The 27306-nt window shown below is 48.6% G+C and overlaps 1 protein-coding gene across 11 annotated transcripts; it reads left to right on the top strand.

The window, feature by feature from the left end:
- The first annotated feature begins 300 nt into the window (after positions 1–300).
- On the top strand, positions 301–19657 carry PRELID3A (PRELI domain containing 3A). Of its 11 annotated transcripts, none has more exons than XM_045574908.1 (7): positions 301–431; positions 8509–8677; positions 9501–9635; positions 12142–12212; positions 12318–12420; positions 13986–14073; positions 19386–19474. In XM_045574908.1, the coding sequence occupies exons 1-6, from the start codon at positions 400–402 to the stop codon at positions 14037–14039; spliced, it is 564 nt and encodes a 187-aa protein (XP_045430864.1). In that variant the 5' UTR covers positions 301–399; the 3' UTR covers positions 14040–14073; positions 19386–19474. The 11 variants fall into 11 exon arrangements, 9 of the variants coding, with proteins under 9 accessions (XP_045430864.1, XP_036275290.1, XP_036275286.1 ...); XM_036419397.2 differs by lacking the exon at positions 19386–19474 and adding an exon at positions 15533–18099 and having other exon boundaries at positions 9501–9590; XM_036419393.2 differs by lacking the exon at positions 19386–19474 and adding an exon at positions 15533–18099.
- Positions 19658–27306: the final 7649 nt, after the last annotated feature.

Genomic DNA, 27306 nt, shown 5'->3' with positions numbered 1-27306 from the left:
CCCCAAGAGCACTGTACCTCCTCATGCTTCTGGGCTTCTGCATATTCCACTCTCTTTCTCTGGAAGATGCTTCCAGAACAAGCACGGAGGAGCAGTTCCCCAATCGGCCTCTACAGCGGCGTCCCGCATTCCTATTTTTAGCCGCTGCGGCTTGCACAGTCACCTGACACCCAAGCTGGCGGCTCCCGAGAGCGCCCCGCCCTGACCACGCCCCTTCTGTATCAGGCCACTCCCCTCGGCGCCCCCGTCCCGCCCAGGCCACGCCCCACTGCATCCAGGCCACGCCCCGCGGCGTCCCGGCCCGCCCAGGCCTCGCCCCCGCAGCACTGAGACCGGAGCCGCCGGCAGCTCCGGGTCCGGAACCGGGACCCCGCGCGCGGCGGCGGGTGCCGGGCGGCGATGAAGATCTGGAGCTCGGAGCACGTGTTCGGGTGAGGTCGGGCGGCGGGCCGCCGCGGGCTCCGGGCCGGCGCCGGCACTGCCCCCGCGCCGCTGCGGGAGGCCGAGGAAGGCCGGACCCCAGACCCGGCCCTCGCAGAGCCTCCCCAGCCTGGCGTGGACCGTTCCCTCCGCGGCCTCGGCTTCCCGGAAAGCGGCTCAGGCTTTGTCCCTGCGAGGGGCGCCGTCCGCTCTTGGATGGAGTCGCCGCCCGGCCGGCGGAGGCCGTGGTGGGATTCCTGAAGCGCCGGGGAGGGGGTCGGCCTTTCCCTCCGCGGCCGGAGGAGGACGGAGCCGCGGGGTGCATCTCAGCTGGTCCTGTGAGGCCGGGGCGCCCTCCTGGGTGCGCGCCCCCAGCGGGGCGGCCGCGGCCGGAGGGGACCGTCAAGGTGACAGTACTCAGCCCCCCACCCCCACCCTCCCAGGCCTGACCTGGCCCGCACCCCGTTCTCCTCTGGGGCTGGGGGCGTGCGGGCCTGGGGGAGCAGAGGCCTCACTATGCGGTCAGCAGATCACGAACATGAAGCATGTTGTATAAACGAAGGGCCCACGGCTGCCCAGGAGCTCGGGAGGAGGCAGATGCGGAGGAGGCAGTGGGGGCTGTGGCACGGGGTGCACTTGTGGGCATGGGAGGCCTCCAAGCTAGCCTGGGGAGCTGGGAGCTATTTAAAGGTGCCTTCGTGACCTAGGTGGTACCTTCGTCTGAGTCATTTATCTGTGACCCTTGACCCTCTGAAGTCATTCTTTAATATCTCTTAAAGGAATAAAGATTTTTAAATATCCCCAACTCCACTTAGAAAAACTATAATTTAAAAAGAAAAATTAAAAAAAAAATTATTTTAACTTCATGGAATGGAATTGTCATCCTTTGGCGTTTTAAATGTAAAATTATAATTAAAAATTTATCAGGTTAGAACCTCAAATTATTTTTAATGAAATCCTTAGACTTGATGAGATCCAATCTTAGTGTTGATTTTTTATTCTAAGTGCTCCCAAGACTGGGACATAACTGGCAGGGCTAGATGCAGAGGGGAGACATGGAGCCATTGCATCCTGTAGGTGCCTGGGCAGGGGGGCTGTTTTGTCATGGAAGAGTTGACAAGGACTGCCCTGGAAGTTCATGAAATGTTGACTGACAAGCAGAAGTGAGTTATCAACTGTGAAAAGTCACTACTGATAAAATTCACTGATTTGAAGTGTCAATTCAATAGCTTTTAGTAAGTTTAGAGCTGTACAACCGCCACCACAGGCCAGTTTTAGAACATTTCATCACCCCACAAAGTCCCCTTGTGCCCATCTGCAGTCAGTCTTCGCTCCCATTGCCAGCCTTTCTGTTTCTATAGATTTGCCTTCTCTGGACATTTCATATAAATGTAATCACACAGCATGTGGTCCCTTGTGTCTGTCTTCTTTCACTTAGCATAATTAAAAAAAAAAAAAAATATATATATATATATATATATATATATATATATATATATTTTATTTTTTTTTTTTGATTTTTCACAGAGGGGAAGGAAGAGGGATAGAGAAACATCAGTCAGAGAGAAACATCAATCAGCTGCCTCCCGCACACCTCCCACTGGGGATGTGCCCACAACCAAGGTACATGCCCTTGACCAGAATCAAACCCAGGACCTTTCAGTCCGAGAGCTAAGGCTCTATCTACTGAGCCAAACCGGCCAGGGCTCACTTAGCATAATTTCATTGAGGTTCATTTGTGTGGTATCCTGTATCAGTACTTCGTTCCATTTGTATTCCTGGCACCCTGCCAGTGCCTGCCAGATAGTAGGTACTCAGTGAGGAGCTGAGGGGTCTTGCTGAGATTAGATGCCATTTCAAAAGGAGGGTGGCTCCCCGCCAAAGAACTTGGCCAACACCAAGCCGCTGTGGACTGGCACTGCTCCCCTGCCATTGATTTTCGAAGTTAAAAGCAAAGGGCTGTGATGAAAACTGACGAAGGTGGAGTGGGGCTGGCCAAGGACAGTGCGGGGTAGGCCCCTGCGGCTGCCGGGTAGCACAAAATGGGGAGCCCAGCTTTCTGGCTGGGCTGACTGTGGAGCTCTCCCCCTTGCTTAGTCCGTCAGAAATCACCAATTAATTTCTTTCTTTGAGGGTTATAGATTCCTTTTTATACGTGTTTCCTTTATATATTGGTTGTACTGTCAGATACATATTTGACCAAGAAAATTAATAAATTTGCTCTGGCAAGGCAAGAAATATATTTAGGCACACAACCTTTTGATCATATCCAGGTTTCTTTCTTAGTCCACATGGCATAGAAACCCCAGGGCCTGGAGAGCAGGCCCAGCAGAGAGCAGTCTAAACATGCCTACGGAAACGGAGACCCGTGGAGAAAGGCATCTGAATTTAGTGCGTGTTACCTACACAGGGTTTAAGATTGTCTAAATGGTAATGAAAAAAGGTAGGACTGACATATAAAAATATGAAAAGGGGCATCTGAAAGTTAGTAGGCTTATAAACTTCATCCTCACAGCATGGCCTTGGGTTTCAGGTAGACCTATAAAACCTCCAGGTGCAGAGCCAGCACAAGTGGATTTCTGGCAGAGATTCAAGGCCATATACTCTGAATTCTAACAGCTACCAGGAAAGGTCTCTAGTAGGTAATGTTCATCTCAGGGAATTAAGGGCTCTGAAGGACATGATGTCCTAAAACAAACTTGCTTTCTAGCCAGGAGCAGGGAAAAGAATGCCCCTCCCCCCACTTTTTTTTCTAATAAGCAATTGAGCATTACAGATAAGAGTTGAAGCACACACTCCCAGTGTTGTACCCCCACCCTCTCTCTCCACAGGCAGACAGAATTATGAATTTGGGGGTATCCCTCTGAAGATATGTGTGTGTGTGTGTGTGTGTGTGTGTATATATATATATATATTCCATTTGACTATATCTATGTGGGCATGTGTTTATTGTTTTAAAATAGAAATCAGTGACATCAGATATATAGATCTTTTAAAAATTTCCCTTTCCTCTCAACAGTATGGTTTGGAGATCTATGTGTCTTGTGTATGTATACACACACGTATATGTATCATAGCTATATAATATTCCATTGTATGAATGTGTTGCAGTTTATTCTTTCTCTTATTGAAAGAACATCATTTCCCCCCTTCGTAGCAAAAAATCATACTGCAGTGACCAGCTGTGTATATATTTTTGATCCACTTAATCAGGGACCCACTTAGGCCAGCAATTCTCAAACCCTTCAGCCTCATGACTTCTTTATTACCTAAGAAAATATTGGGAAACCCAAACAGTTTTTGTTTATGTGAATTATAGTTATCCGTATTTACCATATTAGGAATTAAAACTGACAAATAATATTTATGAATTAAAATGAACCATAAACCCATCACATGAACATAACATTTTTATTTAAAAACCCTGTATTTTCCAAAATGCCCCCCAAATTAGTAAGAAAAGTGATACTATTTTTATGCAAATTTCTATAGTGTCTGACTTGATAGATTCTATTAAATAGAAGGTGGCTTGATATTCATATCTTGCTTCTGCATTCAGTGTTTAGAGTCTTGTTTTGTTTGAAGCATGTGTGTAAAACCCAGCCTCACACAGTGTGTGAATAAAACACTGGAAAAGGTAGGAGTATTTTAATAGTCTTTTAAAGTAATTGTGGCTATTTTTTAAAAATATATATATTTTATTGATATTTTACAGAGAGGAGGGAGGGAGAGGGAAAGAGAGCTAGAAACGTCAATGAGAGAGAAACATCAACCAGCTGCCTCCTGCACACCCCCTACCGGGGATGTGCCCGCAACCAATGTACATGCCCTTGACCGCCCTTGACCGGAATCGAACCTGGGACCTTTCAGTCCGCAGACCGATGCTCTACCACTGAGCCAAACCGGTTTCGGCTAATTGTGGCTATTTTTGCTACTACAACAAAACTAATGTAAAATCTGAAACCATGATGACCAGAATAATTGGCCTGTCCAACATTTTAAATGAGCCTCTCACTGTTGTGTGATTTTGTGGCATCTGGCACTGCTCATTGGGAGCATATGGGTTTCCCCGGTTACAAAATGGGGCGCCATGGGAGTGAATACAAGTTTTTGAAATTTTCACTCAAAACCCAACTTTTATCTTTGGCAACAAATACTATCAGTTGTTTTCCTTGAAGTGATGGGCTCATTTAATTGGTTTTTGAGAAAATGTCTGCCAGATAACCAAAGCTAGTAGAAGTGATGGGCCCACCACCCCCAGCTGCCCAGCACTTCCCGGCCTCCTGAGACAGTAAATGTCCATTGAGTGAAAAAGACGAACCATGTGAGACAACCAAGATGGGGGCATAGGGCAGACACCCGAATGCAGCCTACCACAACAAGTTTGAATTTAGAACTGAAAAACGGGGGAAACATCACCCTGAAGCGCCGGACGGCTGGCTAAAGGGAGGCTCTACCATCTGGGAAGGAGAGAGAAGGCACGCTGAACCTCAGGAACTGTGAAGGTACGGAAAACTGTGCGTGCGAAAAAGCGGCGCAGAGTTCGCTGCTGGCTTGCGGAGCGTGGAGAGGGCGGGTGGAGTTCGCTACCGGCTTACTCTCTGCGCGCGCGGAGAGGGCAGACAGCTAATGCGCAGCTGGCTTTCTTGTTCGGGAGGAAAACAAAACCACCCTATTGCGCTGACAGAGGCCAGTCTGTCAGGCAGTGGGCAGAGATCTCTTGGAGGTGTGTGAAGCCAGCGGCCATTACTGCGGGACTCAGAAACCAGGCCCTCATAGGGAGGGGCTGAATAAAGCTTGTCTGCACCACCCGAGACTACGCCCCATCCAAGCAGAGCATAGAGGCCCTTCCAGTGGCTAGCTTCCTCGTTCGCTGCCAATAGGACTCTCCTAGGGAGGGGCAGACAGGAATCTAAAGCTTGTCTGCGCCTATACCAAACAGGTGTGCGCGCCTACAACTAATTGTGCGGGATTCAACAAAGCTTGTCTGTGCCACCCCGAGACTCCGCCCATCCAAGCAGAATACAGAAACCCTCCTAGCTGAGACACTTCTGATCCTCATAGCCAATTGGCTTGGAGATCAACGGTTCCCAGTGATACCAACAACAAGCAAGGCTTAACAACAAGACTGCCCACCCATCCCACAAAGGGCCACACCAAGACTGCCCACCTCAGGTAACTGGGAGGCTGACTCACTGAACCATATAGGACACCTTAGCACACAAAGCCACCCTACCAACTCAGGGAAGCTGTGAAAATCCCAAGACAAGGAATTAGATCACAAACAAAAGAAATGGAGGAAAAGAAGAGACTGGATATAGAGTTCAAAACCACGCTTATAAGGTTTTTTAAGAATTTCCTAGAAAAGGTCGATAAGACCTATGAGGAGATGAAAAGGGATCAACAAGAACTAATAAGGGATCAACAAGAACTAATAAGGGATCAACAAGAACTAATAAGGGATCAACAAGAACTAATAAGGGATCAACAAGAACTAATAAGGGATCAATAAGAAATAAAGAATACATTGTCTGAATTAAAAAATATTATACAGAGTCCTAAAAACAAAATGGAAGATCGCAAGAATCAAGTCAAAGATTTGGAACATAAAGAGCCAGAAGATACTCCTCCACAGAAGCAAGAAGTCAAGAGAATCCAGAAAGTTGAAGATGATTTAAGAAACCTCTGGGAAAACTTCAAGCGAACCAACATCAGAATTATGGGGGTCCCAGAAGATGAGAGAGAGCAAGATATCGAAAACATACTGAAAGAAATAGTGACAGAAAACTTTCCCCACCCGGTGAAAGAATTAGACTTACAAGTCCAGGAAGCACACAGAACTCCAAACAAAAGGAACCCAAAGAAGACCACACCAAGACACATCATAATTAAAATTCCAAGAGCAAAAGACAAAGAGAATATTAAAAGCAGCAAGAGCAAAGCAGGTAGTTACCTATAAAGGAGCACCCATACGATTGTCAGCTGATTTCTCAACAGAAACCATGCAGGCCAGACGAGAATGGCAAGAAATATTCAAGTTAATGAATAGCAAGAACCTACAGCCAAAAATAATCTACCCAGCAAAGCTATCACTCAGAATCGAAGGCCAGATAAAGAGCTTCACTAATAAAAAAAAAAGCTAAAGGAATTCATCACCACAAACCAGAATTATATGAATTGCTGAAAGGGGTTCTTTTAGAAGAGAAAGTAAATAAAGATAAAAACTATGAACAACAAATATGTAACTATCAACAGGTAAATCTAAAAACCAAGGGAATTAAAAAAAAATCTTATGAACAATATTAACTGGTGAATATAATAGAATCAGAGGTATAGAAGGGGAGTGGACTGACGATTCTTGGGGAAAGGGGGAGAGGGGGGTACAGGAAGAGACTGAACATAAACTGCGCACCTATGGATGAGGACAATGGGGGGGTGGGGAAAGGGCAGAGGGTGGGGTGGGAACCTGGTGGAGGGGGAAAAATGAACTTTTGTAATAATATGAACAATAAAGATTTATTAAAAAAAAAAAAAAAAAAAAGACGAACCATGTCTTAGCAGCATCATGAAGCCGTGTTGGCCTTGCAGACCGCCTGAAAGAGAGTGGGAACCGCTGGGTGTGTGATGTGGGCCGTGCTCAGATGTGGGCCCAGAGTTGCTTCAAGTAGGGTGCACGTGACAGAAAACTTTCCCCACCTGGTGAAAGAATTAGACTTACAAGTCCAGGAAGCACACAGAACTCCAAACAAAAGGAATCCAAAGAAGACCACACCAAGACACATCATAATTAAAATTCCAAGAGCAAAAGACAAAGAGAATATTAAAAGCAGCAAGAGCAAAGCAGGTAGTTACCTATAAAGGAGCACCCATACGATTGTCAGCTGATTTCTCAACAGAAACCATGCAGGCCAGACGAGAATGGCAAGAAATATTCAAGTTAATGAATAGCCTTGTTTGGGCTGCCCTTGTCCTTTTTTTTTTTTAAATGGCTGTTCTGGAAATTTCAGAAGTATGAAAAGGGAAGACTAGAATGATGAGGCCCAGGACCACCTTCCAGGTCGACAGCTCCCCTCTCGCAGTCAGTCTGGTTTCACGTGTTCCCCACTGTTCTTTCCTCCAATTTGTTATAGGAAATCCCAGACGTCCTGTCATTCCATCCCAGCCCCTGTCTCTACACCCTCGTTGTGCATAGAGTGGGCCTTGGTTATGCCTTCCCGCTTCCCAGTGTGGGTAGGGAATGAGGCCTCCCACCTCCCTGGCACCAGCTCTGCTTTCAGTTCAGCCGCCCTGCGTGGGGCACAGAGGCCGAGCGCCCTGGGGATGGGTTCCCACTCCACAGTGGCCACCGTGAGCCAAGCCTTTAGTCACTGCAGCAGTGCAGGCAAGCTCCCTCGTGCTTGTCACCCCATGGCACAGAGGGGAGGGCAGGTGGCAGGCAAGGGATGGGGAGAGTTGTCTCCCTGTGCAGAAGCCCTAAGCTAACGCTTTTACCTCTCTGAGGACTGGAGGGAGGGTGGGAACAGGAAAAGTGTGGAGCCACAGGGAAGGAAAGTGCCTGGGCCAAGGCCCCAGTGGTGAGGAGGCGTCTGGTCTGCGAGGCCTCTGGACTGGGGATGCCCACCTGGTGAGATGAGCATGCGCGCAGCTGCCAGGCTCCTGAGTTGTTGTTGTTGTTGTTGTTGTTCCTGTTGTTCCTGTTCCTGTTCTTGTTCCTGTTCCTGTTCCTGTTGTTGTTGTTCCTGTTCCTGTTCTTGTTCCTGTTCCTGTTCCTGTTGTTGTTGTTCCTGTTCCTGTTCTTGTACCTGTTCCTGTTCCTATTCCTGTTCCTGTTCGTGCCCCAGGTTCCTGGCTCAGCTGGTGGCAGAGCCTTCTGATTGCCTTTGGTTGGCTCAGCAGGATCCCAGGACCCAGGATTTAGGTGGGAGCTGGACTCCTGATATGCATTAGTTAGATATGCCTTTAATTAGAACCAAAAGGAAAAACTCGATTCGTTTCACTCTGGCACACTGCACCTCTGGCTCCCAGCGCCGCTCTGGTACCCGCTGCAAAAGGCTTGCTTGCTTATGCCAAGATTGTCTTTCCCTCCAGCCACCCATGGGACACGGTCATCAAGGCTGCCATGCGGAAGTACCCGAACCCGATGAACCCCTGCGTCGTGGGAGTGGACGTGCTGGAGCGCAGCGTGGACCGCCGCGGCCGGCTCCACAGCCACCGCCTGCTCAGCACCGAGTGGGGGCTGCCTGCCCTCGTGAGAGCGGTGAGCCCACAGCCGCCTGCCCCGCTGCCCCTGCCCGGCCCTGCCCCTGCACCGCCCGCCGGCACCGGTGTGCTCCCACTACACCTGCATCCCCCGGCTGCACCCCCGGCTGCACCCCCTCCGCCCCAGCGGGCACCATCTGCAGGAAATGACTCCCTTCCCTCAGAGCGCCCACTCGGCATGTCTAGGCAGCCCAAGAGATGGTCTGTTCCCCTGCAGACGTCACGATACTGTCCGTCTCCGTGGGCCCGACACCCCCCCTCACCGCCCCCGCCGGCACAGAATCCCCTCCCGCCTCGCTTGGGCTGCTGAAATAAACACCACAGGTTTGGGGGCTTAAACCACAGACATTTGTTTCCTCTGTTTTCGAGGCTGGAGGTACAAGAGCAAGGTGCCGGCAGGGCGGTTTCCTCTGGGGACATGAGGGATGGGTCTGCTCCAGCTTCTCCTTGGCTCAGAGACGCCTGCCCGCCCACCACCTCCTCACATGCTGGGCCCTTGCCCACCCCAGAGCTCTGCGTGGCACCCTCCCTCCCTCCCAGGCTCTGCCGCCGGCAGAGGGGCCTTCTCTGCACTCCTGCCCCCCACCCCCGTTTTCTTTTTCATCAAAGCATTCATTACGCTCAGACACTCAAGTCCACTTGGAATCATTCATTTGTCCAGCGTCTCTCCCACCTGCTGGAGCAGAAACCTGAGGGTACCGCGCAGGTTCATGGCGCACCCCTACCCGCGTACAAATGAGTAAATGACGCGGTGTTTTGTGTTTGATGCTACACAATCACATTGTAACTTTCCATTATGCTGGTTTTGCTTTGTCTTTTAGATTTTGGGGACCAGCAGGACTTTAACATACATTAAAGAACATTCTGTGGTGGACCCAGTGGAAAAGAAGATGGAGCTTTGTTCCACCAATGTAAGCAATAGCCTAGAGAGAGGTGCTTGGTATGGCTTGGTGATGGTGCGTAACGGCTTCCTTTACCTTTATGTCCAGCCCACCTTCGGTCTGAGCGATTGCTTGTTTCTTATAGGTGATCGCTTGTTTCTTATTGTTTCTTATAGTAGGACATTATTAGAGCCAAATATCAATAGTACAACAATTGAAATTTCTTCTGAGAGTCAAATTTTTAAAACTTAAACTTCTTCTAATGCCACTTCTTCAAAATAGACTCGCCCAGGCTGTGGTATTTTGTGGAAGAGCCACATTCAAGGGGCCAAAGAGCCGCATGTGGCTCTCGAGCTGCCGTTTGCCAACCACAGCTCTATCCTGACTTCCATTGGCAAGGGTGATTTTTAGCAGTAGTTTCATTTTTCTTTGGACTTAGCAGAAATTTTAAAGTCAACTTTCCTCCTTCACTCCCTCTCTCTTCCCTCAATTAAAAAACTGTACTTTGGCTTAATACATATTCAAAAACATGTTGGGGAGGATGAATCGGCTCGGCACATGGTGTACTTTATGAAAGCTCACTGTGGATGTGTCTCTGTGTGCTGGAAGGTTGGGTCCTGAACCACATGCAGTGTTGGGCATACCATCTCTGACCTTCCCCTCGTCCCAGGCAGCCCCGCTTGTGAAGTCACAGGGAGCCATTGGCCCGCTGACAGTTCACATATTCCGTTTTCTCTCCTCCACTTGGAAATTCCACTCCGTCCTTCACGAAAGTTTAGTTTCCAGTAAAGAAGGAGTGTTCATGCTACGGTGAGGCCCAGTGGGAAGGAAATAGGGTGTGGCGCAGGATAGTTGTGAACCCGTGTCCTGAAATTATCACGGAATGGTTGTAGGACTGCGTATGTTCCTGACTAACCTTTTCTGGGTCCCACATGCCTTGCCTTGAAAAGAAAAAAGAACAAACTTCACAGTATTGTTATGAGGATTAATGAAGGGAAATAAGGTTTATAAAGAACAGTGCCAGGCATAAAAATATTGCACATAAAAAGATAATAGCTAATCGGAGTTTCATTGTTAATGTTGATATTTTCATACACTGTATTCACTGTAACTAATGAGCTTTTGACTACTCTGTACTCAATAGCAGGAAGGAGATTTCCCTGCTAACCACTCTGCCAGAACGGAGGCCAGGCTGGGGAGCACCATAAAAGATTATTACATGAGCAATGTATAAGTGCTTTAAGTTTATCATTGCTGGAAGATTACATTACCTTGGACCACTTGAACTTAAAAAAAAAGATCTTATATTGGAATTGGATCTTTGGTAAGAGAGTATATTGGGTCAAACAAAGACGAAATTCCATTGGCCAATATGGCAGCCACATGTGGCTATTTCCGTTTCAATTAATTAGGATTAAGTAAAATTAAAAATTCAGTTCCCCTGCACACTAACCACATTCCAAGTGTTCACTGGCCATGCATGTTTAGTGACTTCGACAATGAACAGCTCAGAGATAGAGCATTTCTAATATATATATTTAAAAAAATTTTTTTATTGATTTCAGAGAGGAAGGGAGAGGGAGAGAGAGAAACATCAATGATGAGAGAATCACTGATCGGCTACCTCCTGCCCCACTCTGGGGATTGAGCCCGCAATGCAGGCATGTGCCTAACTGGGAATTGAACCGTGACCTCCTGGTTCATAGGTTGAGCATCAACCACTAAGCCACACTGGCTAGGCAGGACATTTCTAATATTATATAAAATTCTGTTCTACAGCTCCAGTTTTCAAATAGTTCTTAATAGAAAATATTAAAAATGTACATGCGGGGGGGGGGGGGGGGAGGGTTAGTTGGTTTACAGCACTGAGGAGATATCTCTATACCTTGCTCTCACAGTCTGTGCAGACCTAGCATGCTGCCCTGTGAAACCCCAGGACACTGTCCCAAAGCCAGAGCCCGCCCCTGGTGGGCGAGGAGCTTCCCGCTGTTTACCTGCATGCTAACACAGGAATATGTTGTCCTTTTTTTGCTGAGGGTTTGGAAGTTTGGAAATACAAGTTCTCTCACTATCCAAAAGTCCAGTGTTCCTCTAAAACCTTAGGTGAGCCGAAATGGTGTCGAGTGAAGAAGCAGTTTCATGAAGACACACCCTGGCAACGATGCACGAAATAAACAGATGCTCACGAACAGTTCGCAGCTCCGCCGGGGCTTGCCGCTGAGATGCTGAGCATGGCTCCGGAACACTGCTTTTGCTTGTCACCCTTTTTCATAAAAGCAAAGACCTTCTTCAAGTTTCTATCAGTTACTGTAGCAAAAACAGGGACTAATGTAGGTCTTTCCTAAAAGCAAAGTAGCATATGCAAACTTTCAAAAAAGCGGGGGCTCCCCGTCCCTGGATGTGGGTGGAGAGAGGTCGGTGACAGCCGCCAGGATCGGTTTCCCTGGGACCTAATATGGTGGCACCTTCTGGGCCAAAACGTTTCTTCCGTTCTGTGTTGGGGATGGAAGAGTATGGGCTGCTGGTTTGGGAAGAAATGGAAGAGAAGCAGAACCTAAAGCCATTGTTCCTTTTCTTTAAGATCACGCTCACAAACTTGGTGTCGGTGAACGAGAGGCTGGTGTACACCCCCCATCCGAAGAACCCTGACATGTACGTGGTGTCGCCCCGGCTCCACACGGGGAACTCCGAGGTCGGGGCGGGGGGAGCCTCCCTCCCCCAGGGCAGCTCAGCCTTGTGCTTCTTGCTCCCCTGTAGGACGGTGCTCACCCAGGAAGCCATCATCACCGTGAAGGGGATCAGCCTGGGGAGCTACCTGGAAGGCTTAATGGCCAACACAATATCATCCAACGCAAAGAAGGTACGGCTCTCCGTCCGCCCTGGGTGTGCTCCGGCTGTTAGGGGCCAGGGGAGGCGGGTGTGAACGCGAGGGCCCGTGTTCATGCGTGCTGAGCCCGCTGTCTAGTTTAGCTCGTACGGCTGCATCATGCTCCACATTTACATTCAAAACCGGAAGGCGTGCCATCCAAAGGAAACATGCGGGGTAAAGCCAGCCAAGGCCAAGAGCTGAAATAATCGGCTCAGCTATTAAACAGACTCCACACGTCAAAATGCTGAGTGTTTACATCATCAGGCAGGGTATTGGGGGTTTTCACCGGTTTCCTATTGAATAGGTGTTGGGTAGCTTTGGCCCCACTTCTCCATCTGCAGGCTTTCCCTGGAGGCAGCTGGCCTCTGGCAGCCCGGGAGGGAGCTTGGTGGAGGTGAGAGGAGGAAGGAGGCACCCGGAGACCGTCCTGCTGGGTGCCTGGGCGGAGGCTCAGCCTCAGGGATGCTCCCGGGGCCCAGGCTGCCTTCCTCTGCAGCGGGAGAGAGCTTGGACGTGTGCAGGTTCAAGGTGATGCCTGCCGCCCACGAGGGCAGGGCCTGGGCTTTTCGCCCGAGCTTCCTTCACAGGCTCCCACCTTCCCCGGAGTCCTCCCTCTGCTCCCACCCTGGCTCTCCCCCCATCTCCCTGTGTCTCAGTCAGAAGCGATGCCTCCTGTTGGTCATCTGTTAGCTGCTGCCCGAGCTGTCCCTCCCTTCCTACCGCGCTTAAGTCAGATCCCAGCAGAAAACCGCTTTTGCTCGCATTTAGTCTAGAAGAGCCAGTCTGCCCCACTGTTTAGAGAAATCCAGACCTGAGAAACGTATGCCGTCGCTTAGCTCGTTCAGGGAAGATGGAACCACAGGGCCCAACGCCGCACACACTGTGTCCGCAGTGCGAGCCCTCCGCGGTAGGGGGCAGGGAGGGGGGAGAGGGGGCAGCCTTACCCCTGAGTCCGGGGTCTGGCTATGGGCAGGCACCCTCGGGTTTGTGAAAAAACACAGGAGGAACTCAATCCTGGGCGAGGCCAAGGCCACCTCAGACCTTTTATGAGGTGTAAACCGGGGTAAACTCAGTGCAGCCAGACACAATTCTTTTACTCCCTTACCGTAGGGGTCGGTGTGGAAGGCCTGGTAGAGAATCAGTCCTCCCTCCAGTTGCAGTTACGGTTTGACAGAACCCCTGGTCAGGTGGGGAGGTGCCTGGGAGGGCTGGGAGGCTGAGGGTGGGCACAGGAGCGGGCAGCTGGAGTCAGGTCCCCCGGGCTTCGGAGCCAGAGCTCAGGGACGACACCTGGAGCCGGGAGGGGGCTGCCCTTCCCCTCGGCCCGCACTCAGGGGGCGGCCTGCGGATGGGGGGAGCAGTGTCCGTGTAGCCAACCTGGGGCGGGAGTTTTAGGCAGAATGCAGACCCTTTAATTTTGAACTTGAGACACTGCCTGCTTGCAGGGAAATTGTTACTGTTGTACCTTTAAAACCGGCGTTTAATTCCAGGCTTGCAGCTGCCGCTGCAGGGGCAGAGCTCTCACACCCTGTTGAAACCCTTCTGTGTTGCTCCAGGGGTGGGCTGCTATTGAGTGGATAATTGAAAATCCTGAAAGCGCTGTGAGCTAACGGGGCCTGCGCCTGCACCTCAGGATCGACAGTGGTAACTACCTCCCTCCTCCCTAAGCTGGCTGAGGACCCAGCCGCTTGCCGTCCGCGTGCATGGTGTGCGAGCGGAGGCGCCTGTGAGCTGGAGCTGGTGCGAGTCTCCACAGCGTCCTCCGTAGTGGGAAACAATCCCTGGGTCTGTCCTCGTCCTCGTCCATCTCCTTGTTTCGTGGCAGGATTTGTTTTCCAGGGAAGCCTGAGTGCTTGTCACCTTGCCTCTATGAAGTGCTTGCTTACATCCCCTAGCAGGCGTCTTCAAACTACGGCCCGCGGGCCACATGCGGCCCGCAGAGGAGTCTGATCCGGCCCGCCAGGTTTTTTGGGCAGTGAGCGCAGCCGAGGTGTTACAGTAGGAATTAGTAGTTCATATAGTCTGGCCCTCCAGCTCTCTGAGGGACCGTGATCTGGCCCCCACTTTAAAAAGTTTGAGGACCCCTGCCTACAGCCTGTGCAGAGCACAGGGCGTTTTCAGTAGCAGATCCAGACCGTGGTAAAGGCCGAGGTATGGGAGGGTTGTTTCAACGGAGTGGGATCTGACTATCTGCACGTGTTCTTTTTTTTTTTTTTTTAATATATTTTATTGATTTTATACAGAGAGGAAGGGAGAGAGATAGAGAGTTAGAAACACTATGAGAGAGAGTCATCGATCAGTTGCCTCCTGCACACCCCCTACTGGGGATATGCCCGCAACCAAGGTACATGCCCTTGACCGGAATCGAACCCGGGTCCCGTCAGTCCCCAAGCCGACGCTCTATCCATTGAGCTAAACCAGTCTCGGCTGCACGTGTTCTTATAAAGACTCCCCGGGCCCTGGAGCCCATGCTGAGAGCAGAAAGGGGGCCACCTCCTCACTCCCCGCCCGCCCGCCAGCCCCGGCCGTGCACTTGCTGCTGGCCGTGTCCTGTTAGTGGCAAAAGCGTCTCGGTGAGCCGCCCACACACCCGTGGCTTCCTAGGTCAGCACTGGCCGGATTGTCAACACGGATTTGACTCTCAGTGGTCAGCAGTGATCTTGCCATCTCATAAGAAAGTCGAAGTTTCCTGCTGCCTTCCGTTTATGGGGTCCTTACCCTCCTGCCTTGAAACTCCTCACCCTGCGGACTCTCCGCTGTGCTGCTCTGGGACCCGCTGCCCGCGGTCGGTCTGTCTACAGCCTCTGGGGGTACTTTTGGTGCCTCAGTCGGCAAACCACAGCCTCAGGGCTCAGGCCTCTTTAAGAACTTCTTGCTGGTTTTTCTTAAGTCACTGAGGTTTAGGTTTGCCATACACCTTTACCTTGAGCCCAAGGTCATGGTCTTCGGCTGATCCTCTTTTCTGCCATGGGTGAGGTGACCGCTGGGTGAGCTCAGTGTGTGTGGGCAGCGTGGTGTGTGGATGGTGTCAGTTTGAGTTGTGGGCTCTGCCACATTCAGTTTCCTCATACGCTGGAGCTAAACTGCCTCCATCTTTAATCAGATGCCCAAAAAATCAAAGAGGAAAGAAAGGAAGAAAGAAAGAAGTGAGTCCTGACTACGATCCAAGGGCCCAGTGTGGGAGAGGTGTGGACTCTGCTGGCCTCCGCCTCCCGCCTGCTCACAGCCTCCGCCAGGCTCCTCCGAGGCGACCCCAGGACAGGAAGCTCGGCCGGTGCAGAAGGAGGGTGAGACCCGAAGGAGGAAGACCTCTCACAGGAGGAGGACAGGGGCTGCTTTGTCATCCCGATTGCCGAGCACGGTCCTGGGAGCCGGCCCCGCCGCCCCTGCCAGCGCTGAGTCAGACGGTCCTTGTGCCTTTGTCTGTTTTCTCCTTAGCAACGGCTCCCGGCTCCTCCTTGCCAGGTCTTGGGAAAGCACTAAATAGCTTTTCTCTTCTCAGATCAGTGCCCGTTTCCCTCCCGAGCCTCTTAAATAACAGTCTCCACCACCATCCCTTCACACATGTCTGGTTGCCATCTGCCACTTCAGATGGTGTTGCCATGCACCCTCCTCCTCCCCTCATGGCTGCACAGATCTGCACGCGCAGAGCGGGGCCGTCCACCCGACAGTACGTGAGCCCTCCCGTCAGAGGCAGGTTGGGGAGGAGAGCAGAGCTCTGTCCTCGGCTGCGCCTGGTCTGTCCTGCCGTCCTGAGACCAGCGACCCCCGTGCTGAAGGCCCGGGTCCCTGCTCCCCGTTCAGACCTGCCTCAGGGAGAGCCACCGCTGTCCTTCAGCTTGACGACGCTTCCCACATTGGGAGTTTTCATTTTCCCATTTTCAGAAGTAAAATGTGCAGTCTCTTTCAATATCTTTCAAATTATAAAACCTTTAGAAAGGCCTTCTCCATGAAGGATGGGCAGAACTGTGTTTTATTAGGTAATGCTTTTTGTTTGATAATAGTACTTCCAATCCAACATTAAATTATTGTTATTTTATTAGACTGCTTTTTGCATATAGCTTAAGGCAAAATAGAGTTTTTATGACAAAAACCAACACTCATACCCCTTCTGCACGGCAAGGTTTGCCCCTTCTGAGAGGACTCTGAACTGTTGGCTGTTTCTGCCATTTACTGCTAGATTTCTAAATATATAGGCCTATTCTGCTTTTTTTGGGGGGGGGGGATTCAGTAATTTTAGATGCAGCCTGTTGACTTCCCGTGGTGGTGGATTATTATTTTCTCTCTCTTACAGCTTCTCTCCCTCCCCCACTTCCCCAATACAGCTGTGTTTTAATTTATGGTTTAAAAGCACATTCAGAAATACCAACATTTTGAAAATACATTTTTTTTTTTTTTTTACCAAGCCAAATGTAAATACCAGAATTATGTTTTCTTACCTAAGTTTTTTCTCTGGAAGGTAAACTAATCTCATTCTCTTCATCTATTTATTTCTTAAAAGCCTGGCTGAGCCCTTTACACTCTGCAATACCCCGCCACATCGCTGCCCAAAGGCGATCCCTCTCCCGGTTCCCTGGCGCTGCCGCCCCGGGGCCTGGCCTCGCTCTCCCGGGGCCCAGCAGCCGCAGGGCTGTCTTCACTCCCCGCCCTTCCTTGGTGCCTCCTGTCCAGGGCCCGTGCCTCCTGGATTCCCTGCCTCTTCCCTGTCCAGTTCCCAAAGGGAAGGACATCTTGTGGTTGCACCGAGGACTTAGCACATCTGAAAATGTCTCTTCTGTTCTCACCCTTTGCTTATGATTCCAGATAAAAAATGTTTTCACTGGAAGGGTATAGGCATTGCTTTATTGTTTTACACTCTGGTGCTTGATCTCCGCCTGGGGCTTTTTTCCTCTCAAAGCTTTTAGGATCTTTTTACCTCTGATCTGGGAAAATGCATACTGCTAAGCCTGGTTTGAAGTGATCTTTTAAAAGTCACTGAGCTGTAGGTGTTAAATTCCTGGTTTTGATATTATACTATAATTATATAAGATGCTATTAGGGGGAAGAGGGTGAAAGGTGCATGAGGCATTCCTATGGCATCTTTGAAGCTTCCTGTGGATCTATAATAATGTCAAAACTAAAAGTTAAAAAAAAATGTAAATAGTGACATCACAGAAAATGGCAGTGGTGGGTGCTCCAAGAATCAGTCCCTCCAATGAAACAGCCAATAAGCTGGTGTGATCACTTGTCAGTTTATTTTGTTCATTAGGTTCCACATGAGTGAAATCACATGGTACCTGTCTGTCTGACTGGCTTATTTCACTTAGCATAATGCTCTCCAGGTCCATCCATGCTGTCACAAAGGGTAAGATTTCCTCCTTTTTACGGCTGAGTACTATTTCATTGTGTAAATGTACCACAGCTTTTCTACCCACTCATTAATGGACGGACACTTGGACTGCTTCTAAATCTTGGCTATCCTATATAATAAAAGCCTAATATGCAAATCAGCCGAACAGTGGAATGACCGGTCTCTATGATGCTCACCGACCATCAGGGGGCAGACCCTCAATGCAGGAATGTTCACAGGAGAATTCCTAGCTAAAAGGTGGAGATAACCCAATGTTTTTCATCTGATAAATGGATAAACTAAATGTGGCGTATACATGCACTGGAAGATTTTTTCAGCCATAAAAAGGCATGAAGTACTGATACATATTACAACATGGGTGAATCTCTAAGATATTATGCTGAGTAAAAGAAGCCATGCACAGAAGGTTACATCCTGTATGATTTTATTTACACATGGTATCTAGTTGGTAAAGCTGTGTAGACTCAAAGCAGATAGGTGTTTGCCAGGAGGTGGGGAGGAACACGGGGGGGGGGGGGGGACTGCTTAATGGGTGCAGGACTTCCTTTTGGAGGGATGGAAATGTTTTGAAATTAGATAGAGGTGGTGGTTGCACAACACTAAATGCACTAAATACCACTGAGGGCATACTTTAAAATGGTTAAGGTATGTGAATTTCACCTCAGTAAAAAATAAGGAAATAGTTTTAAACAAATACACACACATACACACACACACACACACACACACACACACACACACACACACATATATATATATATATATATATATATATATATATATATATATATAAAAAGCTGAGTCAAGTTAAAAAAATCATTGTGGGAAAGTTGGCGGCCTCGGGTCTGGTAATGATTTACTTGATAATTTCTCTACCATTCTCTTATCTTTTACTGGAAGTCCTCTTAGTCACGTATTAAGCTTCCTGGATTGATCTTGTAATTTTCTTATTTTTCTCTCCTCTTTTTCTATCTTCTGGGAGGTTTCCTGGACGTTATAACCCTTTCAGTTTTATTTTGGCAAATTGCATTTTTAATCTCTAGATCTTTTTGTTGGTTATAGCATCCCGTTTTTGATTCATAGATATAGGGCCTGCCCTCTCCCTGCAGAAATAAACGGGGCAAAGCTTTCCTCTTACCTCCCCGTCTGCTCCCCGTCCCTTTACATTGGAGGCTCTCCTTTTCCTCAGATGTCAGCCCATATAGTCCCCAAGCGAAGCGAGCTCTGGGTGCCGGGCAAGGCCACCGCAGCTGGGCTCCCCTCGGGGCTGCCACCACGGTGTCCTGCAGCTGTTTCCTTGACCCCCAACTACTTTCCTCTGGAATGGCTCAGTGTCTCTCCACAAGACCCCTCAGCCTACGGGGGTGTGTGTAGGGCTCCCAGGGGCCTAAGAGCCCAGCTGTGACATCCTCCTCCTCCAGCCTGTCCCTGCCCCTGCCCCTCCCTGCGGGTCCTCCTCTCTGGACACTCCCCGGGCTCTGAGTGGCGGTGTCTGCCCCACGGTGCCACGTCACTGCTCCTGCCCGTTTCCAGCTTCACGTGGTGGGGGGAGGCTCCTGACCCGATGCGGTTTCTGAGGTGTGTGTTTCTGTTCTTTTCCTTGTAGTTCTATGGACTTTTCGGAGACAAGGGCAGAAGGTCCTTTTTCCACCATCTAGTATCGCCTTTATAAACAATACAAATCTTAAAAATACATAAAAGCCATCCATGTCTGTGATTGAAAGAAAAAAATAGGAGTGTCTGTAGGGTAAAAGCCTCCCCCTGAGAGAGAGAATGGGTGGCCTCTGCCAGCTGACACCCAGATTTTACAAATGTTTGGTGCCTATGGAAGTGTGTGTGTTTTTCTTTTTTCTCCTATTAAACATGGGTCATACTGTATGCACTGTTTTGAGTCTGTCTTTTTTTCTGCTTTTAAGCACCATTGTCTTGAAAAGGTCCCTCTTGAGGATTAGCTGTTTAGCACCAAAGTCTTAATTCTTGAGAGATTTGCGGGCTCCTGGCAGATTGTAAAGGCGGTGGGTGCAGACAGAGCATCTGGTGCCCTCGTGGCAGGCATCCCGCAGACTCTGCCCGAACCCTTCCTCCAGCGACCACCTCTTGGTCCACCCAAGTAGCTCTGTATAACCTCCTGAGACGATGCTCCAGAGATGGTCATGGACGGAGTTCTGTCCTACAGGGACATAGAGACTGTGGTTTGGGAAACCATGTGTGGAAGCCAGGATGTGTCAGGCGGGCAGTCACCTGATGCTGCACTGCGGGGAAGGAGAGCAGAGGTCCCCGCCACTGGAGGAAGACTGCTTCCCGGGCAGTTGTACATGTAGGCTATTCGGCCACTTCAGTTTGGGGGAGTGGAGTAAAAATAAGCACATACGTGTGTTGGTTTTTTTTTTTTTTATCCTCCTAGGCTCTTCATTATAAGTAAATATTGTTTTCCTTAGGGTCAGCCACTAAGTAAGAAAGCAACAGTGATTATTGTCGAAATTTGTTTAGTGTAAAGCAGTTTGACTTTAGGACTTGGTCTGGTTTTGTTCTAGGCATGGCTTCAGTATTTATTTGTGCAACTCCATTTGGAATTCACCATCGGAACACAATGTTTCAGAAGACATTGTGAAAGCTGGGTGCTGATAGCCAGGTGAAATTTAACCTGGACTTCTAAATTAAGAAAATATTTAAAAGCCCAACTTTAACCATATCGTCTCGTTTCATAACGATTGTCTGCACTGCTATGGCCCCACAGTTGATTATTTTACAAGAGACATTCCCTGCTCAGAGAGAAAACTTTCCCAGTGGGGACTATTAAGGAGGTCAAATCAGGTTGACTCAGGCCATGCCCAGCTCAAAGTTGAGACTAAGATATGCTTCTGGTCTGAGTGCTCCAATCTGAATTTTGTGACACAAACCACATGCAGAAATAAAGTGTATTTTATTATAAAAATAAAATTTAAAAAATAAGTAAAAGGTAAGAAATAAATGTAGACACAGCCTCAGTGTTCTCTGGCCTGGCATTCACCCTCCTCCCTGGGCTGAGGGGCTGGACACTCATCAGAGGGAACATTTGTGGTAACACAGCCGAGAAACACAGGAAAGGGACTCGAGAAAGGGGTGGTGGCTTTGGCACATCTTGGCCTATGGCTTACCTTCATTCTCTTTGTTTTTGGTGGGAAGGTTTTTTGTTTACTAAACAAGAAGTTAATTTAAATTTTTGATATCCTTTTCCCAGAAACCAAAATGTGAGAGTGAAAAGGGAATGGCTTTCTCACACTCTTTAGCCTGACGCTCAAATAGAAGTTTCTTGTGAGCTTTGATCCTCAGGTTTGCTGTGATCAGAGAGTCCCCTAGGCTTCCTCAGAAAAGTGCTGTTTCACAGCCGGGCACCGTGGTTTTAAACAGCAGAGCCCGAGGTTGACCTTGGGAGCTGTTAACACTGCTGACCGATCCCAGGCCGTGAGCCCCAGGGGTCCTGCCAGGTCTGGGCTGGGAGCTCACCAGGCCAGAGGGCACTGCCACGCCCATCGCGTGCCTGGCGCCCTGCCCCCTGATCAGACAGGACTGGTTTCCTGTTCTCCCAGAGTCGCAGCCGTTCTGCATGCACTTTACTTACCAGATTTCATTATCTCCCACTGACCACAGCCCTTGGAGTTCATGTAGGAGATGGTTTTTAATGATAGGCATATAGAAAGTAACATAAAGCATCCCTATTTCACTTTGGTTTCTGCACATGACATGGGATACAATTTTCCTTATTTATGTTTTAACCAAATCAACCAGTTTAAGTTTTTTAGAGGAGAAATGTCTGTCAGAAAAACTAGTTACTTTGATAATGCTGTATTACTGGCCTAAAGTTTCATTATTTTGCCCAAAGCGTAGAAATAAACCCAGGATTCTGCCCCTTTCCCTTGTTCCCAGGGTTATATCCCTATGACGGTGGCCCTTGAGTTTGGTAGGAATAGGTGAATGTGAGAGTCACTGTGTGAACTCTTCAGATGAACCAGGGCTGTGGGCCCGCCAGGCTGTCCTGGGCGCTGTGTGTCCGAGCCTGCCTTCTGGTCAGGCTGCCACCGCCCGCACCCTGACATAGAAGTCACAGGCTTGCCGAAACCGGTTTGGCTCAGTAGATAGAGCATCAGCCTGCAGACTGGAAGGTCCCAGGTTCGATTCCGGTCAAGGGCGTGTGCCTTGGTTATGGGCACATCCCCAGTGGGGGGCGTGCAGGAGGCAGCTGATCGATGGTTCTCTCTCATCGATGTTTCTGACTCTCTATCCCTCTCTCTTCCTCCCTGTAAAAAATCAATAAAATATATTATATATATAAAAAAAAGGAAGTCACAGGCTTCCCTTCTTGTAGGAAAAGTGGTGGCGATTTGTAGTAATGAGCTGGTTATTAATAATAGAAAAGGACCAAAGGGAAGGCCAGACATTAGAGACGTGTCATTTGGGCAGCTTCACCAGGAAGCTGCAATTTCATACTCCCCAGGGAACCACCGCCCTTTCCCCACAGGTCACTGGGAAGGGGCCCAGCCACGGAGACGGGCCCGTGTGCAGTAAAGTTAGGGTGACCTGGGGAAGGTACTTGTCAGTCAAACCTGAAAACAAAGATCATTGGCCAGAATGAGCGGGGCCACTGTAAACGCACAAAAATTTGGGGATACGTAGCCCCCTAAACAAAGGAATTCTCTCTCTCGTTGCTCTGGGTTCATGGAACTCTCCTGTTCCTGCGTCCTTGCATTCACCTGTGTTTTCTCCATGGCACGTGCCCTGCGGACCCCACGTGCAAGTGGACTGAGGGTCTGTAGCTGGGAATACACGGTGAGCTGGCCTGATGCTGCAGTAGTCTGTGAAGACATGGAATGGAAACTCTGGACACTGGCTTTACTTCAGCTCAATTAAAAGCACAATTGGCCAAGTCAGCATGTCTCACTGGTTGAGTGTCAACCTTTGAACCAGGAGGTCACAGTTCGATTCCTGAACAGGACTCATGCCCTGGTTGCAGGCTCCATCCCCAGAAGGGGGTATTCAGGAAGCAGCCAATCAATAAATCTCTCATCATTGATGTTTTTCTCTCTCTCTCTCCCTCTCCCTTCCTTTCTGAAATCAATAAAAATATGTTTTTTTAAAAGAGCAAAATGGGACTTCTCCTGTGGTGGGACTGAGGAAAATGGGAACTCAAGGATTTAATCACATGCAAATAAAAAAATCATCAGTTCTCCCTTCAGAGTCTCAGAAAATGCCTTTTTTTTTTTTTTTTTTTTTTTTTGCAAGAATTCCTCTCCTCACTGGTAACAATGGCACCAAATATTCTTTGAAGATTCTTCCTCCACCCATTTGGCATTAGACCCAACTATTAAAGCAGTATCTATCTGATTTGAGCTTCTAAAGATTGGGTGGTTGCCTCCAGCATTTCTGTCCTCGTGTTTAGGAAGGGGTGGGCATGCTCTGATACAGCAGTTATCTGCTGGGTGTCTCTATTAAAAGTGGGGTTTTTTAAATAAGTCTTCCCTAGTAGATCTCTACTTATGGCTGAGCCTGAGCGAGTGACCAATATGTTAAGAACAGATATTCCGAGGTTCTGTTACAACTTCAGCATCTAAAGAAGAGGCAGGATTGTTCTGGTGACTGTGGCGGCTGCAGAAGGTGCCCTGTGTGAAGCAGTCCTGGGCTTGCAGGTGTGAGGAGTAAACCTGGGCAGATCTGGTGACCACTCGGCTGTTGTCTCATCTGTAAGATGCAGACACTGAGACCACCTCCAAACACTGAGCCAGAGAGGGCTGTGAAGTGCCTCCGCATGGGCTTGTGGCTCAGTCCGGTCCGGCCCAGTCGGGTCCGCTGTGCTGATCGCTGATGCTGGCCCTGGCCCTGGCCCTGGCCCTGGCCCACCACTGGGCTGTGGGGTCCCTGGGCTGTGGAGTCCCTGGCAGGGCTGGAATCAGAAACAATAGGCTTCATTGATGGAACTACTTTTTAGTGAGAGTGCGTTTTGTTTTTCCTGAAACTTGTAAATCGCTAGTACGAGTTAACTGTCAACTCTAAAAAAGGAGGCGGCTGGTTAAGAAAGTAACGAGCACTCGGTACTGATGGAATTCCAGCCTTGACTCCTCATCAGGTTCTGTGCGTGTGTCCCGCTGTCCCAGAGGCCAGCAAACCACAGCATGTGAGCTAAATTGGCTTTTGCATTTTTTAAAAGGGTTGTAAACATTCCTTCCCCCTCTCCATACAGAGGAGTATGCGACAGGCTGTAAGAGGCCCACAGAGCCTGACGTATTTTCTCCCTGACCCTTCAGAGAAAGTTGCTGTAAAGATCCCACTAAATCTCTCCATCAGCATAAACAAAACTGAATTTGGTTCCTTCCACCGAGCTGCTGTCCTTCCCCATTTCTCAGCAGTGCTACTCCCACCGCCCTAATACAAACCTGAGTCACTTGACCTCTTCCCCTTGCTCTCTCTGTAGCCATTTGGAAACTCAATATTCCTATGCAAGGTCTCAGATCAATTCTGTCTTCACTGGAACTGTCCCAGGCTGCCTCAGTGCTTCCTGCCTGGGGCAGATGGCTTCCAAGACTCCCCCAAACCGGCTGCCTCCTGGTGACCACGTCCTCACGTGGTCTCCACAGAGCAGGCTGCACTGTGGGTCACACTGCTCCACGATGGTGTGTGACTTCCCGGCCAGGCCAGGCTATGGACACGGTGCAGCCTGCACCCTGCTCCGGCTGGCATTGCTGCCCTGGGGCAAGCCAGCTAGCAGGCGGCGAGGACTTAGGAGCCCGAAGAGAGGGGCAGGGAGGGAGCCCTCCTGGGAGCCGTCCTCTGCCCCAGCGAAGCCTCCGACTCCGGGCAGCTGACGTGGTCACTGCAGCCTCGCGAGACCCAGGCCGGGCCTCCAGCTGATGCTGCTCCTGCCTTCCTGACCCACAGAAACCGTGAGAGAACGCTGGTTGTTTAAGGCCTCGGAGTTTTGGGATAATTTGTTACACAGCAAGAGCTAACTAATACAATAGTTCACCTTATACTAAACTTGTATAGTGCAACCACCTTACATTCATTCGGTTCGACTTCTTATCAAATTGCTCAAAAATAATTCTATCATAATCTCCCTTACTTAAAAAGTTAGAGAGGTTCCTCATGCCTTTTTGTTGGAAAAAGTCAAAACCAAGGCCTAGAGGGTGGGAAGAGATTAACCAAAGAACTTGTATGCATATATGCTTAACCCATGGACAGAGACAATAATAGAGTGATGGTAAAAAAAAAAAGTGTGGTGAAGGCCTGGGGCGGGGGTTGGTGGGTTCAAGCTAGAATGGGTCAATGGGGAAAAAAAGGAGACATCTGTAATGTTTTGAACAATAAAGATTAAAAAACAAAAACCAACAACCAAGGCCGAGGCATTGGCCTCGATTATATCAATTCAGGTGGTCATCAGACTGTATTTGGGAAATATTGGGCCCTCCTCCTCTGGCCCCATCTTAACATCTACTTCCACGAAGCTGCACTTGAAGCTGACACCAGATCACAGCTTCTCCTATAAATTCCTAGAGGCTTGTATTTCCTGGGCTTTTTAAAACTGGTCACCTATGTATTTGACCAATTTAAAGTCCTTTGGGTGCCAAGATGAGCTGTTACTTTGCAGGCACAGTGCATTGAAAGCTTTGGTGGCCTGAGGACTCGGCTCGGAACCATAGCAGGAAAGCAGGAAAGCAGCTGACAGAGCAGCAGGTGTGAGAGCAGCAGGGAAGTGGGGAGACCTCAGGTTTGATGTTGGGCTAGTTAGTGGTTTGACCTTGAGCAAATGATACCCTAGCCATTCCTGTTTCTTGTCTGTAAAGGAGGAAATTAATATTACCTACTTCACAGTTAGTATTAATGGAGATAATGTGGCTGAGCGTGCTTAGCACAGTATCTGATATAGGTAAGTGCTTGATAGCTCTATTATTAGCTACTGAAAATTACCAAAGTGGTTTCTAAATTATGTATTATCACACACAGCACAGAATGCCTAATATAATAAAGCTTGTCTTCATATATTTTATTTTTTTATTAGCCAAATGTATTAATGACAAAATTAAAATAGTTTAATACGTCAGTCTGGTTGGCACAGACATTTTAATCAAAATCCTATGGTTACTAGTAAGAGTTAATTACCATACTCTAAACACAGTACAAGTCAATGAGTATGAACTCAGTACCGATAAATATACTCTACATTTATGTAGCAGCTTCAATCATAGATCTCTAAGGTTCTCCAGCGGTCACCAACCAGTGGTCCACAAGGTCCGAAAGATTGGCGACCACTGTTCTAATGAGCTACTTTAATCTCTTTGGTTAATCTCTTCCCACCCACCCACCAAGAACTATCGTATTTTTCGGACCATAAGACGCACTTTTTTCCCCCCAGAAGTGGGGGGAAAAAGTCCCTGCGTCTTATGGTCCAAATATAGCCTACACATATACTTTAAAAAAAAAGTTTTTTTACTTGCCCGGCTCTGTGTGGTCTCTGTGTGCTTGCCCGGCTCTAAAATGGTTCTAAATGCTGCTGTTTACTTTACAGGGTTGATTACATGTGTTTATGACTGTGATGTTGGGTTTTAATGCACATAAAATATTTTAGGACACTATTTGTTTCAGAATCTTTTTTTCTTCATTTCCCTTCTCTAAAAACTGGTGCGTCTTATGGTCCGGAGCGTCTTATGGTTCGAAAAATACGGTAGTATGCATTTGTGCATAACCCAAGGACGCAGACAATAGTGTGGTGAAGGCCTGGTGAGGATGGGGGTGGGGGCTAGAAGGGGACAATGAGGAAAAAGGAGACATCCGTAATTTCAACAATAAAAATTGTTAAAAATCAGCAATAAAGATTGTTAAAAAACAGCTACCATTGTGCGGTTTTTAATTTTGGGAAATGGACTCAGTTTCTTTAGGGCTGTAGTTATTTCTTGGTTTAGAATTGTATTCCTGACATAAAGAAAAAACACAGGGCTCCACATGGCATATCTCTGTTAACAGACAACACACTACATCAGTTGTCCTAAAAACATCGTCATGGTTCCATTTTTATGTTTATTCTCATTTCTACACTGAACTTGCTTTCATTCATTAATTCATTCCACAGACATTTACTGAGCATCTGTTACATGCCAGGTATTTTTCCGGAAACTGGGGATGTGGCAGTGAGGAAATCTGACAAAGATCCCCATCTTCACGGGACAATGCAATAGGCTGTTAGGTGCTAACTACAACAGGAGAAAAAGGAAATGCAGAGGGGAGTGAGGAGGAGGAGGGAGCTTGCAGAGAGATGTGAGAATTAAGATGCCCTGTGAGGCAGGCACTTGGAAGGAGAGTAGGCACATTCCACAGAGTCCATGAGGCAGGGCCAGGGAGTAATCCGTGGGAGTAAGTTACAGGAGGCTGAACTTCTCAACTGCTAGCCCTGTGCAGTGCTGGAGCTGGGAGCTTACCGCTGGCTGGAGGTTGGACCAAATGTCTTATTGGATCACTGAGCTCTGAAAGTCAGATTGGGTGGAGAGAGCTCAGGCAGTGAT

Source organism: Pipistrellus kuhlii, unplaced genomic scaffold (assembly GCF_014108245.1).
Source record: "Pipistrellus kuhlii isolate mPipKuh1 unplaced genomic scaffold, mPipKuh1.p scaffold_m20_p_6, whole genome shotgun sequence".
In the NCBI taxonomy this organism is placed as follows: Eukaryota; Metazoa; Chordata; class Mammalia; order Chiroptera; family Vespertilionidae; genus Pipistrellus; species Pipistrellus kuhlii.
This window is presented reverse-complemented; position numbering and strand designations above follow the sequence as displayed.

Excerpts from the sequence above, each read along its gene's own strand:
- PRELID3A (XM_036419392.2), top strand. The coding sequence starts at position 400 with ATGAAGATCTGGAGCTCGGAGCACGTGTTCGG. Across the intron at positions 8,678-9,500 it reads TGCCTGCCCTCGTGAGAGCG|ATTTTGGGGACCAGCAGGAC; the intron begins GTGAGCCCACAG and ends TTTGTCTTTTAG. Across the intron at positions 12,213-12,317 it reads CATCCGAAGAACCCTGACAT|GACGGTGCTCACCCAGGAAG; the intron begins GTACGTGGTGTC and ends GCTCCCCTGTAG.